General features: G+C 40.0%; 1 protein-coding gene and 1 long non-coding RNA gene across 3 annotated transcripts; both read left to right on the plus strand.

Annotated features, from left to right (window-relative positions):
• The first annotated feature begins 29 nt into the window (after positions 1-29).
• LOC139320301 (uncharacterized) lies at positions 30-8,414 on the plus strand. 2 transcript variants are annotated; one of them, XR_011600685.1, is made up of 3 exons: positions 30-316; positions 1,773-1,847; positions 7,849-8,414. It is a non-coding gene; the product is annotated as an uncharacterized lncRNA (long non-coding RNA). The 2 variants fall into 2 exon arrangements; XR_011600684.1 differs by lacking the exon at positions 1,773-1,847.
• Positions 8,415-11,054: 2,640 nt separating this feature from the next.
• On the plus strand, positions 11,055-12,529 carry TBCC (tubulin folding cofactor C). Its single transcript, XM_070948563.1, has one exon. The coding sequence runs from the start codon at positions 11,095-11,097 to the stop codon at positions 12,145-12,147; it is 1,053 nt and encodes a 350-aa protein (XP_070804664.1). The 5' UTR covers positions 11,055-11,094; the 3' UTR covers positions 12,148-12,529.
• Positions 12,530-15,817: the final 3,288 nt, after the last annotated feature.

The following is a 15,817-nucleotide window of genomic DNA, read 5'->3' on the forward strand; positions in this document are numbered from 1 at the left end:
CGAGAGAGCGAGAAAGGGAGGGGGGAGAGAGGGAGCGAGCGAGCGAGCGAGCAAGGAAGAGAGAGCGAGGATAGCGAGAGCCCAGTGCGGGAGTTCCAGCTACAAGGCGAGGAGAGAGGCTCAGAGGCTGCGGGGACGCCGCTACCGCATTCACATACATTATTAGGAGCGGCGGTACTGAACTATCGCTCGCTGCTGCTGCTGCTGCTGCTGCTCCTGCCTGCCTGCCTGCCTGCCTTTACGCTGGGCAAAGAAGACACTTTCGAAAGATTGGGTTTGCTTTGAAAAAAAAGAAGCTGAGTTTGAGGCTTGAAAGGTATAATCTCTTGACCCTTCGCAGGAAAGCAAAAACTTTACTTTTAGTTAATCGGGAAATGACTGAGTGTCCTCGTCTAGTGGAACCAACGTTGCGATTTACCAACCCCTTTGGTCCGCCGCTGCATTTTTTTTTTTTTTGAGAAAACAAGAAAAACACTGCTTTAACTTAAATTCTCCCCTTTCCTTCCCTCCCTCAAATGACGTAAACAAAGGAAGTGGAAACGGTTTGGGATTATTTTAAACGGAACTGCATGTTAGAGGTTAAACAAAAAATGAAAGCTGCCCATGCACAGTCCTACCAACTTTATTCGGTCCTGACTTCTTTCTCATTATTATTGCTATGCTTGTCAACATGCTGTCAAAATAGAGTTGCCAGTTGCAACACAGCAAATTTAAGTTTAGAGTATATAATGCATCTTTTTTAGTCCCCCAGACCTTCAAAATAATATATATAGTTAATGCTATCCAAATACAAAGATAAATATAGAAATGGAAATATATTCATTATTTTGATTTAAAGGGTTTTTTTTTTTCATTGTGCACTGAAATATTTAAAACTACCATGGATTGGTTCGTTTTAATGGGCTTCATAAATGTTTCAGAATACTAAGAAAAAGATATAAACTTAGTGAGTTCAGTTATACTTTAAGAGAAGAATTTATATCATTGGATTGCATTGCATGTATGCAAGCTAAACTACAGAGTCAAGACATTTTAACATTCCTCTGAGTTAAGGATCAAGAATATTTTAACTATCTTAAATGGTAACAACATAGGTAACAACAAAGTTCTTCAGACTTAGATTTAGTTTTATTTATTTTAGGTATAAACCATCATAAGTCCTAAATTAAGTGTACTTCATAATTTACAGAGCTTTCTTAAACTCTGAGCTTTCACTAAACACTAAGCTTTCTGAACTTAGTGTATTCTAAGATCGCTGATGTGTTTTCATTTTTATTTAGATAACTGATATATTTATTTCTGTCTCTGCTCAGATTTATTTGAAACTACATCTACCAATTCAGTCACAGAAATATGCAACTGGGGTCAGGCATCTGATAGTTGCTGTCATGTTAACCTTTCACCTTCAAAACCTATAGGGCAGTGATGGTTAACCTTTTCGGCACCAAGTACTGAACCTGGAGCACACGCACACACGCTCGTGAATCCGCCCCCAGCCATGTGCTGGAGCACAGGGACCTGGAAGAGAGCAGCTAGCCGCTGTGCGCATGCACTTCCGGATTCCGTTGCACACGTTCACACGCCAGACCCGGAAGAGGGTTCTGGCCACGTATGCCATAGGTTCGCCATCATGGTTATAGGGCCTTTTAGATGTAATAGCAGAATGGTGACAAGGCATCGGAGTAATTGAGACAAAACTCTGCTTTTGGTATGCACTTCAATGTACTCTAAAGCACTTTATTAACTGACCTCTACTTTTGTTTCCCAAAAAGAGTTTCTCCTATGCAATTCAAAGGAAGAACTGAAGAAAGCCAGATTGGACCTTTAGTTCCACCAAGAACCAGTTGGTAATGGATAATATCTAATTTGTTAGCTAAATCTCAGACGTCATAGATGGAAGTTTATTTTGGGCAAAGCAAGTCAGAGTCCTATTCTGTGAATCTTTGGGGGGGGGGCTTGCTTATGGACATCCAAACAGAATGCCCAGATAATCTTTCTCCATTTTAAATAAATATGTGCTGAATCCCAAGAATCTATTCAAAGAAGTAATAAGAAATTACTTGGAACTGGGACAAAATGAGTCCTAGATAGAACATTTAAGAACTCCTCACCCAGACAACCTAGAGGATAGCAGGTTATAGTGGCAACATACTATAATTATTTCTGATTGGGGAATTCTGGGAAAAAAGATCTTGCAAGCAGAATTTTACATTTTAGAATAGAAACCTGCGGAATTATGTCATTGTGTTTGTTTGTTTGTTTGTTTGTTTACATTCTCAGTAATTGCAATTTCTCACATAGCTTTTTAACTTCATTCCCAGATTCTCAGTTTTCTTGTAAACAATCAAGTAAATTGTCAGGGCATTTATTAATCCCATGTTTGGATCTGGGACAAATTACCCTGGTTTAATTAGAGGAGATGAATCGAGGCTTCTTGTTTGCAATATTCTGAAAAAGAAACGCTAAGAAAAGTTCTCTAATAAAACTAAGGTGACCAGACGTCCTGCTTTTGGCGGGACAGTCCCGCTTTTGAGCAATTTGTCCCGCGTCCCGCGGCGTTTCAAAAAAGTCCCGATTTTTCTTGAGCCCCAGCTGATGGCTAGAAGAAAAAAAAACTGTTTAAACTCTTGCCCGGGGCTTCAAAGGGCCGCCCTACAGGCAATCAGTGTAAAGCAGTTTTTTTTTCCCCTAGCTAAGCTTCAGAAACGAAACCGAAACCAGGGTCTTTGGTGCAGCGTGACAAAATGAGGCAGAGAGAGATTTATTTTTATTTTTATTTTTCCTCCCCAAAAAAGGTAGGTGAAAAACTGCAAACAATGGGAAATTTAGGAGGAGAGTTCAAGATTTTAAAACACAAAGGAAAAAAAGCTGTATTTAACTAGGGAATTGTAATAATTGAGATACTATTAATTGTATATTGTGTTGAAAGCAGAAATGGTTAAGTTGTGGTTCGGAGGAATATATGGGAGAAATTATTTGGTTTATTATTATTGGTAAATATAATTAATTGATTTGTAAGAAATTGGATTGCATGGAAATAATTGGAATATTCATGTTCATATTGATTAATATACAAAAAAGATAGTTTTATAACTAATTGATTTATATTAAAATGTTGAATTTGTATTAAACAACTGTATTACATAATTACATAATTAAACAATGTGAGGATGGATATAAAAATAGATGACAATGGGAAGGGGTATAATATAGAATAGAAGGGAAAAATTGAATTTGATTAAGATTAGAGATGAGGATGAAGGGTAATATTGGTTTTTTTAAAAAATAGATGAGGAATAAATATGGCAAAAAGGAAATATAGAAATTGTAAATTTAATTGAAATGACTAAACGCTGTTTAAATTTGTGAACCAGCCAAATATTCTGTTCAAAGAAAATACATTGTATGTTTGTATGTGTGTTTCTAATTATTGCTATTTATTCATATTTGTTCTCTTTTATTCTTTAAAGTTTAACAATTCATTCTTTATCTTAATATCTTTATATTTGCTTGGGGTTGGCTTTCTTCCCTTTCATCTTTTTTATTGTACAGCAATCTTTCTCCTCAAACCTACCACCTCTCTCTTTTCTTTCCTTCTTACTTTCTCTTCCCCCCACCCTCTTTTTCTCCTCCCTACTTCCTCTTTCTTTCTCCTTCTCCTCCTCTCTTCCTCCCTCTCTTACCCTCACTCCTACTCTAATTTCCATTCCTTCATCCCTCTCTATTGCTGTAATCCTTTAATGCATATGGACTACTCAGAGGGCTGAAAAAGTTATTTTTGACTGGTCCTCACACTTTTGACCAGTCCTCGAACTTATGACTGTCCTCACATTTTACATTTTTGCCCTATCTTGTCATCATGGTGAAGAGAAGCAGTTGTGAAATGAGTGACATGGTTGTTAAGAATGCTGCATGGGCATAAATGTGAGGATGGTCATAAGTGTGAGGACCAGTCAAAAGTGCGAGGACCTGTCAGAAATGACTTTTTTCAGCTCTCTGGTTAGTCCTTTTGTGCATATGGACTACTCAGAGGGCTGAAAAAGTTATTTTTGACTGGTCCTCACACTTTTGACCAGTCCTCGAACTTACGACTGTCCTCACATTTTACATTTTTGCCCTATCTTGTCACCATGTTGAAGAGAAGCAGTTGTGAAATGAGTGACATGGTTGTTAAGAATGCTGCACGGGCATAAATGTGAGGATGGTCATAAGTGTGAGGACCAGTCAAAAGTGCGAGGACCTGTCAGAAATGACTTTTTTCAGCCCTCTGGTTAGTCCTTTTGTGCATATGGACTACTCAGAGGGCTGAAAAAGTTATTTTTGACTGGTCCTCACACTTTTGACCAGTCCTCGAACTTACGACTGTCTTCACATTTTACATTTTTGCCCTATCTTGTCACCATGGTGAAGAGAAGCAGTTGTGAAATGAGTGACATGGTTGTTAAGAATGCTGCACGGGCATAAATGTGAGGATGGTCATAAGTGTGAGGACCAGTCAAAAGTGTGAGGACCTGTCAGAAATGACTTTTCAGCCCTCTGAGTAGTCCCTATACACATAGCCATGGCCACCCGGTCACATGACCAGGTAGCCACGCCCACCCAGTCACATGGCCTCCAAGCCACGCCCACACACTAAGCCACGCCCACAATGGTGTCCTTCTTACCAATGTTAAAATCTGTTCACCTTACCCTATAGACATAGCCATGGCCACCCGGTCACATGACCAGCTAGCCACGCCCACCCAGTCACATGACCAGCTAGCCACGCCCACAAAATAAGCCATGCCCACAATGTCCCTCTTTACCAATGTTAAAATCTGGTCACCTTAAATAAAACTCATTTATTTGTTATAAAGAAAATAAAACACCTCACTAACTAAGAAAGTTAATTGCTACATTTTTGAAAGTAATTCGGGCCGGCTGCCTTCCAGCAGTCGACACCCCCGTGGCATGAGAACAAAAAAGGAGTGTGAAAGGAATGTGGGTGGATACGGAAACACGTAGCTTACTGATAAGAAGTTGGCAAGCTACGGAGAGTCTATTAGTCCAAAAATAATGAAGCTCAGCTGGGAAATTAAAAAACGCAGTGACATAAATCTACCCCAAAACGTATTGAAAAATATAGGTGAGAGACATTAGAAATGTATTTCATTTCATTGTGATTGGGAGTGATCTTACTCCATGACGTGGTAACTTAAGCACTAGGCACAGATTTTATTTTCTTTGCATTCTTCCATTAATCAGCCGGAAGGGGAAGAGGTGAAGCAGAGCACTGATTGGATTATGTTGTCTTTACATTTCAAGGTCAATATAATTGCCAGTCAATTTTAAACTGCTTTATGAGAGACAGGGAGGTAGGAAAACTATAGCATGGAAATGTCCTACTAGGGAATAGCTAGTTTTTACTATGCTGAAAAGGTACTACACTGCATGTCATTTCAACTGCTATTTTTTCCTGCTATTTCAGGAAATTTGTGCAGGGTAAAATGGAATTCTCTCCAATGCTTTCTTCTTGCCTTATACATTATTGTCTAGAACTGAGGTTCTGAATTGGCAGCTAACTATGAATTTAAGCCATTTACTTCAGTGAAAAATATCCAGAAAGATAAGGAAAGAAAAAGGTAAATGTTTCATTTCCCTCCCTCTCTTTCAAATCCAGTATATATAAATTCAACTGTAAGCTGATCTGAAGGATCTGAAATAAAAATCTCCTAATTTGAGGGGCTGCCACGAAGAAGAGAGGGTCAACCTATTCTCCAGAGCACTAGAAGGCAAGACAAGAAACAATGGAAACTAATCAAAGAGAGAAGCAACCTAGAGTTAAGGAGAAATTTCCTAACAGTGAGAACAATTAACCAGTGGAATGACTTGTATTCAGAAGTTGTGGGTGCATCACTGGAGGCTTTTAAGAAGAGACTGGACAGCCATTTGTCTGGAATGGCATAAGGTCTCCTGCCTTAATAGAGGGTTGGACTAGAAGACCTTCCAACTCTATTAATTGTATCTGGATTGCTGTCTAGATCAGGGACGTCAAACTTGATTTCATTGAGGGCCACATCAGGATTGTGTTTGACCTCAGAGGGCCGTGTGTGTCTGTGTGGCCGGTGCTGGGCGTGTCCATGGTGGGTGTGGCTGGGTGGGCATGTCCATGGTGGGCGTTTGACACAGGCTCAAGATGTGTTTTTTTTCCATTCTTTCTTTCCACAGTTCTTTACTATAACCATTTTCGTATCTCTTCTATCAGATATTATGGGCAAACATTTATTACTTATTATTCATACTCCACTAAACTTTTTATTTCTAAATTTATACCCCATTGTTTAATAGTAAATTGCTTTTCCTGGCAGAAAAGTTATTTATACTATTGTATTTTTATTATTCAACTAATAATAAAAATACAATAGCATAAATAACATGATAATACAAGAACTTACAGTAGAGGTAAATTTCCAAGATAGTAAATAGAAATGGCTGTCAATTCTAGATCGTTGATTGTAGATTAAATGGACTGCAGGCCAGTCCTTTAATATTTCCAGGCTGGCCCCACGGGCCAGATTTAAGGACCCCTCAGGCCTGTGGGCCTTGAGTTTGACACCCCTGGTCTAGATGAACTTTTATGTTCATCTAGAACTTTTATGCTCAACTTCTAGGAATGGGATGCTGGAGGAAACAGGTTTAATTAAGACATACTTCCCCTTCTTACCATATTGTTTACAGAAGTATATTATTTTCTAAACTGAAAGACTTTAAAGTAATAATAATAATAATAGCTCAAGGATTTATGGCTGATGGATTACCAAGCCTATGGAATGTCAAATCATAATTTTATGTATAACTAGTGAAAAGTGGACATTGAAGAGGGGAAGAATTTGGCTTCTTCAGGTTCTCCCACCTCTTTCCTACCTACCTGCCCTTTCCTTTGTTCCTTCCTATCTTGCTTGCTTTCCCTCTTTGTTTTGCTGCTTCCTCCCTTCCCCTTCTCCCCTTTTTCCTTTCATCTTTCTTTCATCCCTCTCTCTTCCTTCCATTTCTTCATTTCTCCCTTTATCCTTCCTTCCCTTCCCAGCAGAGAGCTGCTGGTTGGTGGGGGAGGGAACAGGAGATTGCAGGAAAGGCCAGGAATTTGTTCAGGAATGTTGAAAATGAGGATCATGTGACTACAGCAGCATGGCAGTGGCAGGGCTGAATTAGCAACAGCCCAGCAGTGGTAAAGCAGCCACAACTTTTCCAAATTTATTTTCCTAAGAAGCAATGAGTCCTAGCATTCTGTAAGTTAGTTTATTTGAAGTACCTTGGTTCAAAAGATTTTGCCTTGTGATACACCATTTCCACCAGTTAAAGGTAACAGAGTTTTAATAGCATATAGATTATTTAACAAGGTTCTGAGGAGTTTGTTTATTAAATGAATACTCTCCTGTTTACTAGGAGGAAAGTCTGATAGAGGGGATGGTACCAATGTGCATGTGATCACTGGGCAGTTTGTAGGTTAGGGTTTTTTTACAGATTGATAGTCCTATGGCACATAACAGAGAGAGAGAGAAAGGGTTGAATACCCAGAAGATAAAGATGAAAGGAGCATTTAAGTTCTCCAAGATTGCTGTGAGGTTATGAAGGAAGAATAATCAGTTTTTTCTCTACTCATGGGTGATGCTGGATAGGGATGTAAAGATGCCAGGGAGTCCATGAAGCTTGCCTTGAAACTGTCCCTCATGAAGCATGAGGGTTGGCACCATGAATCTCTGACTCATTTATTTGCTTGTTTGTTTATATCCCGCCTTGATTTTTTTATAAATAACTCAAGGCGGCAAACATATCTAAAATTCTTTCTTCCTCTTATTTTTCCTACAGCAACAATCCAGTAAGATGAGTCGGGTTGAGAGAGTCACTGGCCCAGAGTCACCCAGCTGTCTTTCATGGCTAAGGCAGGACTAGAATTCATGCTGTCCCAGTTTCTAGCCTATTCCTTAACCACTAGACCAAATTAGCTCTCTCTCGGGCCTGGGGCAGTGCAATTTATGTTGATATATTGTTTTGCTAACGCAAGAGTGGAAGATGTGGAGACACCTGGCCATAGAATTGCCAAGAGCAGGACTCAACTGAATGGATAACATCATCATTGTTTTGCTCGCTCAAGGATGAAAGGGATGCATAGATTTATGTTGTGCTTATGAGGAATTATCTTGTGGACAAATGTCATAATAAAGAAATTAATGAAGCAAGTCCAAGCTAAAAAAATAGGCAGACCCAAAGGACTTCTGTGGAATACAATGTACCTTTATTTTATAGTAATAAGAACAGAATGCAATTTTCATATATGCATTGAACGGTTTAGAAGAGAAATTGATTAAAAGAATGTAGACATCTGGGATTATTTTATTTCCTTTATGATTATAAAATCTTACCTCATAAGCAAATGTTTGCTTCTCTTGTCATTTTTCTCATTCTTTCATATTATCTGTTAGGAAAAAATAAATACTGCTGTTAAGAAAATTTCTCAGGGAGTAACTTTTCACAGAGAAAAACAATGGTGCGCAGGCCATTCTCTGCCTGTACCTTCAGCTAATCCTTGTTCAAAACTACTTTCTCTATTTTTTGCTCAAAGAGATATCAAAGAAACTTTGGAACCAAGGACAGCATATTTGCATCACAAATAAAGCAAACCCATTTTCACCACTAAGATTTTTTCAAAAGCATTCACAACGTTACATAACTTGAAATCAAAGAATCACATTTAATATTATATAAAATCCTTCTAATAGTAATTATTAACTCAAGTCTTGTTACCTCTCATTGGGACTACTGCAATGTGCTGATGTGTGTACATTACATTTGTGCTTTAGCCCTGCACTGGTTTCCTATTGGCTTCTGGTTGTAAATCAAGATTCTAGTTTTACAATTAAAGCCTACATGTTTTGACACCAGAGTATATACATTTCAGACCACTTTCTCTGCCTAGTTTCTACCCTCCTATCTTGAATACTTTGGGGGAACTTGCTTATGATTCTCCACTTTTGTGAAGTAAAAGTTGGAGGTTTATAGGTATATTTTCTCTAACTGCCTAAACTTTGGAAAAGCCCTCCTCCCCCAATTGTACTTGGATTCTACAAACTGTTAAAAACAATTCTTTTGGAAAGTCTTGGAGGGATAAGTTGGGACCATCAGCTTGAGTGATTGGCATCAGACTAAAGTTTCAGAAGGCGGAGAAATATGCATAGCTGTTACCATTGCCATGATCTCCAGCTTTTGCTTTTTTTTTTAACCAAAAAGATCTACACTTTAATTTGGCAACTAATGTATACAGTAGCTAGATACATGTAATTTATTAAGCCATGCTTAACATATTTTCTGAACCCCGCTACTTGCAGCTGATTCAATAAGCCAGTTTAACAAGGGGGTCAGGTAGATAAAAAGGCAAATTTGATTCAAATATTTATTAGTATGCAAATGGTATCTGTCAGAAACATCTTCAACAGCTCATCTGAAGCAAAAAAAAGCAATTCCACTTTTTGTTTTTTGTGAGTTTTTCCAAAGTAGCAACTGAAAATCACTCTGGATCATTCAAACAGAATACTTAATAGTTAATATTTTTATTTAATTTCTGTTTATGATATTTATATCACACTTTTCCACCAGGGTCTGAAGCACTTCTTCCTCCAATTTTAATAAGACCTTGATTAAATAATCCAGGGATAGACAACCAGCAACATACCTGCATAAATACAAATTTATAAATTAAAGAAACTAGAATAGCAAAAATATTTCAGGTTAACTCCAAAAATGTGAGCTATCATATATAATTCTATATATATAATTTCTATACCAAACATGCAGAATTTTCAAGGCTGGCAAAGCCAGTATGGAATGAATAAGCGAAGCTTTGCATTAAAATGGTTTTCTATGGTAGATCAGAATTCTGCAATGAGTGGCAGCAATGATCCAAGCTTTTCCAGAACAATTTTCGCATATTGTTGATAGAACCCAACTGCATTCCAAGTCTGCATTTTTCTCCAATTCTAGAAGCCCAACAAAAACCTGGATGAAAACGACATATATTTCTTCCAAGTCCATACCATTCTCAAAAAGAAAAAAGTGGAAAATTTGTAAGAGTTAGTGTGTGAATGTGGTGAAAGCAAGGATTGCTTGTCAAGATAGAAAAGTATGGAGAGAAAGTGTAGTAATAAATATTGGTGGTGGAAATTACACTTATAGTTCTAGTTCCTTTCTCGGAAGCCCTGCCTTGAATATTTTTGGCTTGCTGTATCTTAGTCCTTTTCACAATTTGCATGTTGCTTACCCAAAAAATGGAACCTGCTGGGTATGTGATATACATGCATAGGTAGTCCTTGACTTACAACAGTTCATTTAGTGACCATTCAAAGTTACAATGCACTGAAAAAAGGGACTTACAACCATTTTTCAGAGTTATGACCTTTGCAGCATCCCCATGGTCACATGATCAAAATTTGGACACCCTTGGCGCCTGACTCATTTATGACCATTGCTGTGTCCCAAGATCATGGGATCATCTTTTGTGACCTTCTGACAAGCAAAGTCAATAGGGAAATCAGGTTCACAACAACCGGGTTACTAAAAAACTGCAGTGATCCGCTTAACAACTGTGGCAAGAAAGGTTGTAAAATGGGGCAAAACTCACTTAACAAATGTCTCAACAGAAATTTTGGGCTCAATTGTGGTCATAGGTAGAGGAGTACCTCTACATCTAAACTACTGTTTTGCAATTTATATCAGAAAACTCGTTCTCTGCACGTCAGTAGGAAGACGGAATCGTTAGCTATTTGGACGAAAACTGAGTTTATTTATTTATTTAGTTCAAATTTACCGCGCTACCTTTCACCTAAAAGACGGTTGGTTGCTCTCATTGATGCTCACATTGCCTCTTAAAGGAAAACAGGCCCCGCGTTACACAATTTTCTCGCCAGCCTTTGAATTAGGGGCCCTTTAAAAGGTGGATAAGACACGCCCACGTCCTCCGGGAAGTCACTTCACAAATCCTAGGCGGGGGTCAGGGAAGGAGCCAATCGGCCTCCGTCTTAGTACGAGGTGATTGAAGCCGCTGCAGAGAGAGAGAAAAAGATGGAGGCTTTTTCGGAGGGCGCGGCGCCGGTGGAGGGCGATCGGGTGCCTCTCGCTGCCGGCCTCTCCGCCCTGGTTCCCGACAGGCTGCATCAGCGAGAAGCGGAACGGCGAGAGGAGGCGGAGAAGAGGCGGCGAGAACGGGAGGCGCAGTCGGTGTTGGAAGAGCAGAGCGATTTTTTCACCGCCTCCTTTGCCCGCGAGCGGGAGACCATCGAAGCGCTGCTGCGGTCGGAGCCGGCTCAGGATGCCGAAGCGGATGCCGAAGCCGTGTCCGAGGCGGCTCGGCGGCTGCAGGATCTGCAGCGGCTGCTGACGGATTCGGTGCGCTTCTTGGCTCCGTATGAGGTGCGGCAGGCCCAGGCGGCGCTGAACAAGCTGCAGGGCGAGCTGTCGGACAGGCGCCTCCAGCTGAAGCCGAAGAAGCGGTTCGCCTTTACCAAAGCCCTCAAAAAGGACCCGGCCTCGGCTCCGTCCAAGCCTCCCGCTCAGCATCCTCCCCCGGAAAGCTCCGCCAAAGACCAGAAGGAAGCGGCAGCCTCCGCGCCGCTGAACCCAAGTTGCGGCTTCAGCCGGGCCGAGGGACGAACCCTCGAGCTCGGCCCGACCGACCTGCTGCAGCAGGACGTGGTGCTGTCCCAGCTCAGGCGCTGCCGGGTGCTGTTACGCGGCAACCCCAACACGCTGCTGATGCTCGACTGTCACGACTGCACGGTCCTCTGCGGACCCGTCTCGACCTCGGCGCGGGTGGATGGGTGTAGCGGTTGCCTCGTGGCCCTCGCCTGCCAGCAGCTCCGGACCCACCGCGTTACGGAGATGACCTTCTACGTGCAAGTGACTAGCCGAGCGATGCTGGAGGACTGCAGCGCCGTCCGCTTCGCCCCCTACTCGTGGGATTACCCGGGCATGGATGCCGATTTCAAGACCGCTGGGCTTGACAGAAGCAAGAACAACTGGGATCTGGTGGACGACTTTAATTGGCTGGCCAAGGATCAGGCCTCCCCGAATTGGTGCGTGATCCCGGAAAAGGAGCGGATCACGGATTGGAATTAACAGCCTTGCGTTTGTAGAGGACTTCCAAAACAACCCTCTTGAAAAAGAGGGATGACTTTTGGAAAGGCAGAATTAAATCTGCAGTAAATAGTCCTGAATGATGTTTGGAATCTCTTTAAGGAGTATGACTGGGTTGCCAAAATACTTGTCCTGATAGCCTTTCACTGTTTACCCGCTATCTAATTATGTGTCCTGATACTACTAATGTTTAGTGTTGTGTGTGCTGGGGTTCTTTCTACAGATCTGCAATTGTATCTGTAAAATGATGTTTTTGTCCTCTTAGGAAGAAAACTGCTGGGGCTGAAGATTTTAACTTCTTCTAAAATGTTACCCAGTTAGTAACTTGCTCACTTAAATGCTGAATAAAATTACTATTAATTTAGACATTGGCTATTTTTATCTCTGAGATGTGTTTGTGATATATGTGGATTAAAAAGATTGTCTTCCTGAAGAGTGATAGGAGGTATTTAAATTTAGGAATGGTAAAGGTACTGCATATTTTTTTGACAGCTATATAAGAAATAATTTAGAGATGCATGGTTTCAGAACTACTATTAGCATTTTCATTTGTTAAAATAGTTTAAATTATGCTTTGTATTGGAAGCAAAATTCTTTCTGGGATGCATCTTCAGTACCAAGTACTGAGTAGTACCAAGTACTACTAGTACTAGTACTGGTACTACTTGGTACCAGTACTACTAGTACCAAGCCAGAGAATTCTACAAAATTTACAAAGCATTTTGAAGGTTATTCAGAAACTATGTCAGTTAGCATTAGTTCACTTTTACAAAACATCACGCAGATTGTTGAGTTTGCAAAAATGCTTAATTTTGGATTCCAAAGGGCATATTCACTTTTGTGTGCCTGTAAAAATTCTAAAGATAACATATCTAAAAGGACACACCCAAAAAATATACAGGCCCTGGGAATTATCTTACCATAGATAAGCACTTTAAGTGGAAGGACACTTGCTTAAGTGTCCTTCTGAAATTAATAAACTACAAAAGGATAAAGTCAAGTTTGCATTATACCTTCTGCTACATTTTGTATAAAATATTTATTTTCACAATAATATGATGTAACATTTAATATAACTTTATGTACATTTCAGAAATATTTCACAATCTGAACATTTTTAAGATTTTTGTTTTATTCCCACTTTATTTTTACAATACCTTGATTGAAAATTTCTCAGTTATTTTGACTGTTGTTTATCAACAATTTTGTTACTGCATCCATTATTTTTTCTTAATATTATACTAAAGTAAATCAAAATATATAGAACCTGCAAAGTATTCTAAAGATAGAACTGTTCAAAGCTTCTGCAAGAAGTGCTGAACATTGCACAAGAGTTCATATAAAACCCTTGGCTTTGAAATACCAAAGCAATTGTATTGTTGGCAAGCTTTGTGGGGCTGCTTCAGATATTGTTTTTATCTGTCTCAGTACTCATGAAAATAGCCACAAGAGTCTTAACAGTTTGACCATTTGGAAAGAAGTGTTGAATATGTTCCTCGATAGATTAAAATTCAGTTGCCGTACTATAGTTGTCTGCATTTTTGTGTCTAATAAAGAGGGTAACTGATGTCTTGAAGTTATAGAGGTAGTCCTCGACTTAGAACCACAGTTGTGCCCAGAATTTTGGTTGTATATGATTGCTGTCATTAAGCAAAGTGCCCCTGTGACCACCTTGCTCAGCAATCACAATCCAAGCTCTCCCCATTGCACTCATTAAACAATTATGTGGGGGTGCTCAGGGTGAGGGAAGCACTGGGAGGCCCAGTACCCACCAGCAAGTGGAAACCTGCCTAGGGTTGGGAGGCATTGGGAGGCATTGACTAGGCCACCAGCACACAGACCCTATCCCTGCCTTACCATACTGGTCCACTTATCTTTCCATCACTTCACTCCATCCTGCACATGAGTTCCATTCTTGTGATGGCTCAGAAGGCTTCTTCTCCAAACCATCATGAGAATGATAGCAATTTCTGCTTCAGAAAAGAAAATGCAAATCCAGCATTCTGAAAGGCTCTGAATCTCAGTATTTCAGAATGCTGAGACATGGAGCCTTTAGCGTTTTCTCCTCCAGAATCTACTTCTTTCACCAATATCCTCCTCTCCAGAGGAGAAAATGCTAGTCAAGCTGGCATCTGCTCAGAGCCTTTTAGAATATCAGCTGTGTTAATGTTTTGTCAGATTTGAAGTTCCCCTCCCTGCACTGAGCAGAAAGGAAACCCCTCCGCACCCTGAAGGAACAAGTCTAAATCCGTTGTCTCCTTTGTTCCCAGAAATCTTAAATGGCAATTGCATGGTCAGGGTACTTGGCAACTCATAAATGTGAACAGGTTGCCAAACTCCTGAAATGCGGTCATGTGAGCTAGAGGGAGGGCGGAGTAACGTTTTATGACACCCAGAAGTGTTTTACGTGGCTATTGTAACTGAACAGTTGTTAAATTGCCGGTTGTAAGCTGAGGACTTCAATTAAGTTTCCTATTACTTGTGTTCCAAAAATAATAAATTTTCAGTGCTTTTTTTAAAATAGCCCCATTGTGATTTTATTAAAGGAAAACTACAAACTTCTCGGAGGAGATAGGAACCTTATACCTCTGTCCTTAGAGGTTGAGGTGATTGTTTTGATGAACAAAGCCTGGCTGCTATTTTACCTTTTAAAAGAAAAGTTATATTTTGCAAAATGTAACTAAATACAGGTAGTCCTCAATGACCTGTCGTCTAGCAACCCATTCAGAGTTATGATGTATCTCCCCAGTACTACTTGCAACTTGATTTTGAAGATCTGCTGTCTGCATTCTTTCACTTACTTGATTGCATATTGGGTGCTTGGTAACCAGCTCACATTTAGGACTACAGCATTCCATGATCACTGCAATTTTCAGTGTTTTTTGCTAGTTTCCAGTATTTACTTCCTTTTCCAGAAAAACAGTCATTGGGGGAAAAAGGATTGGTTTAATGACCATAGTGTTCACTTAACAATTGCCACAAAAGTAAAAACAGGTGCAGCACATGATGACCTGCTTAATGATTGCCACAACTTATTGCCATAATTCCAGGCTCAATTACAGTCATAAGGCAAGGACTACTTGCAGTAGCATGTGATGCGGTCGCAGTGTACACAATAGGAGCAAAGCTGAAAGAAAGATAAGAGGGACTGATACTCTTCAAGTTAGAAGATGGGCATATTTATTCTAAAATGGCTTCTACTGAGTTGTTAGCGCCAGTTTGGTGTAGCGATTGAGGCATCAGGCTAGAAAATGGGAGACTGTGAGTTCTGCACCCATTTTAGGATGAAACCAGCTGGATAAGCTGGGGCCAGTCATCTTCAGCCTTCTGAAAAACTTTGCTAAGAAAACTACAGGGAATTGTCTAGGCAGTATCCAAAAATTGGATACAATTGAACAAGAAAAAAAACAAACTTAGATCTACTCACTATGATATTTCATCAACCACCATGACATCTTATTATGGAAATCTATCAATATGGGTTGCTTTGTAACATAATCGGGTTTCTGCTCCAGTTTCTTCGCATTTTTAACATGAAATGCTGCAATTGCAATATTTTCTGAGAAAAATCTATGTTTGTTATCCTGTTTTCCTTAATTTTTTTACACACAATTTAACAGTAGAGTACTTGGTTGTATGAAATGTGCCTAGC

The sequence above is a fragment of the Pituophis catenifer genome, unplaced genomic scaffold (assembly GCF_029215685.1).
Source record: "Pituophis catenifer annectens isolate HBS135680 unplaced genomic scaffold, rPitCat1.0.hap2 SCAF_1, whole genome shotgun sequence".
NCBI lineage: Eukaryota > Metazoa > Chordata > Lepidosauria > Squamata > Colubridae > Pituophis > Pituophis catenifer.

What these genes read in the sequence shown, in the direction of transcription:
- TBCC (XM_070948563.1), top strand. Translation starts at nt 11,095, where the DNA reads ATGGAGGCTTTTTCGGAGGGCGCGGCGCCGGTGGAGGGCGATCGGGTG.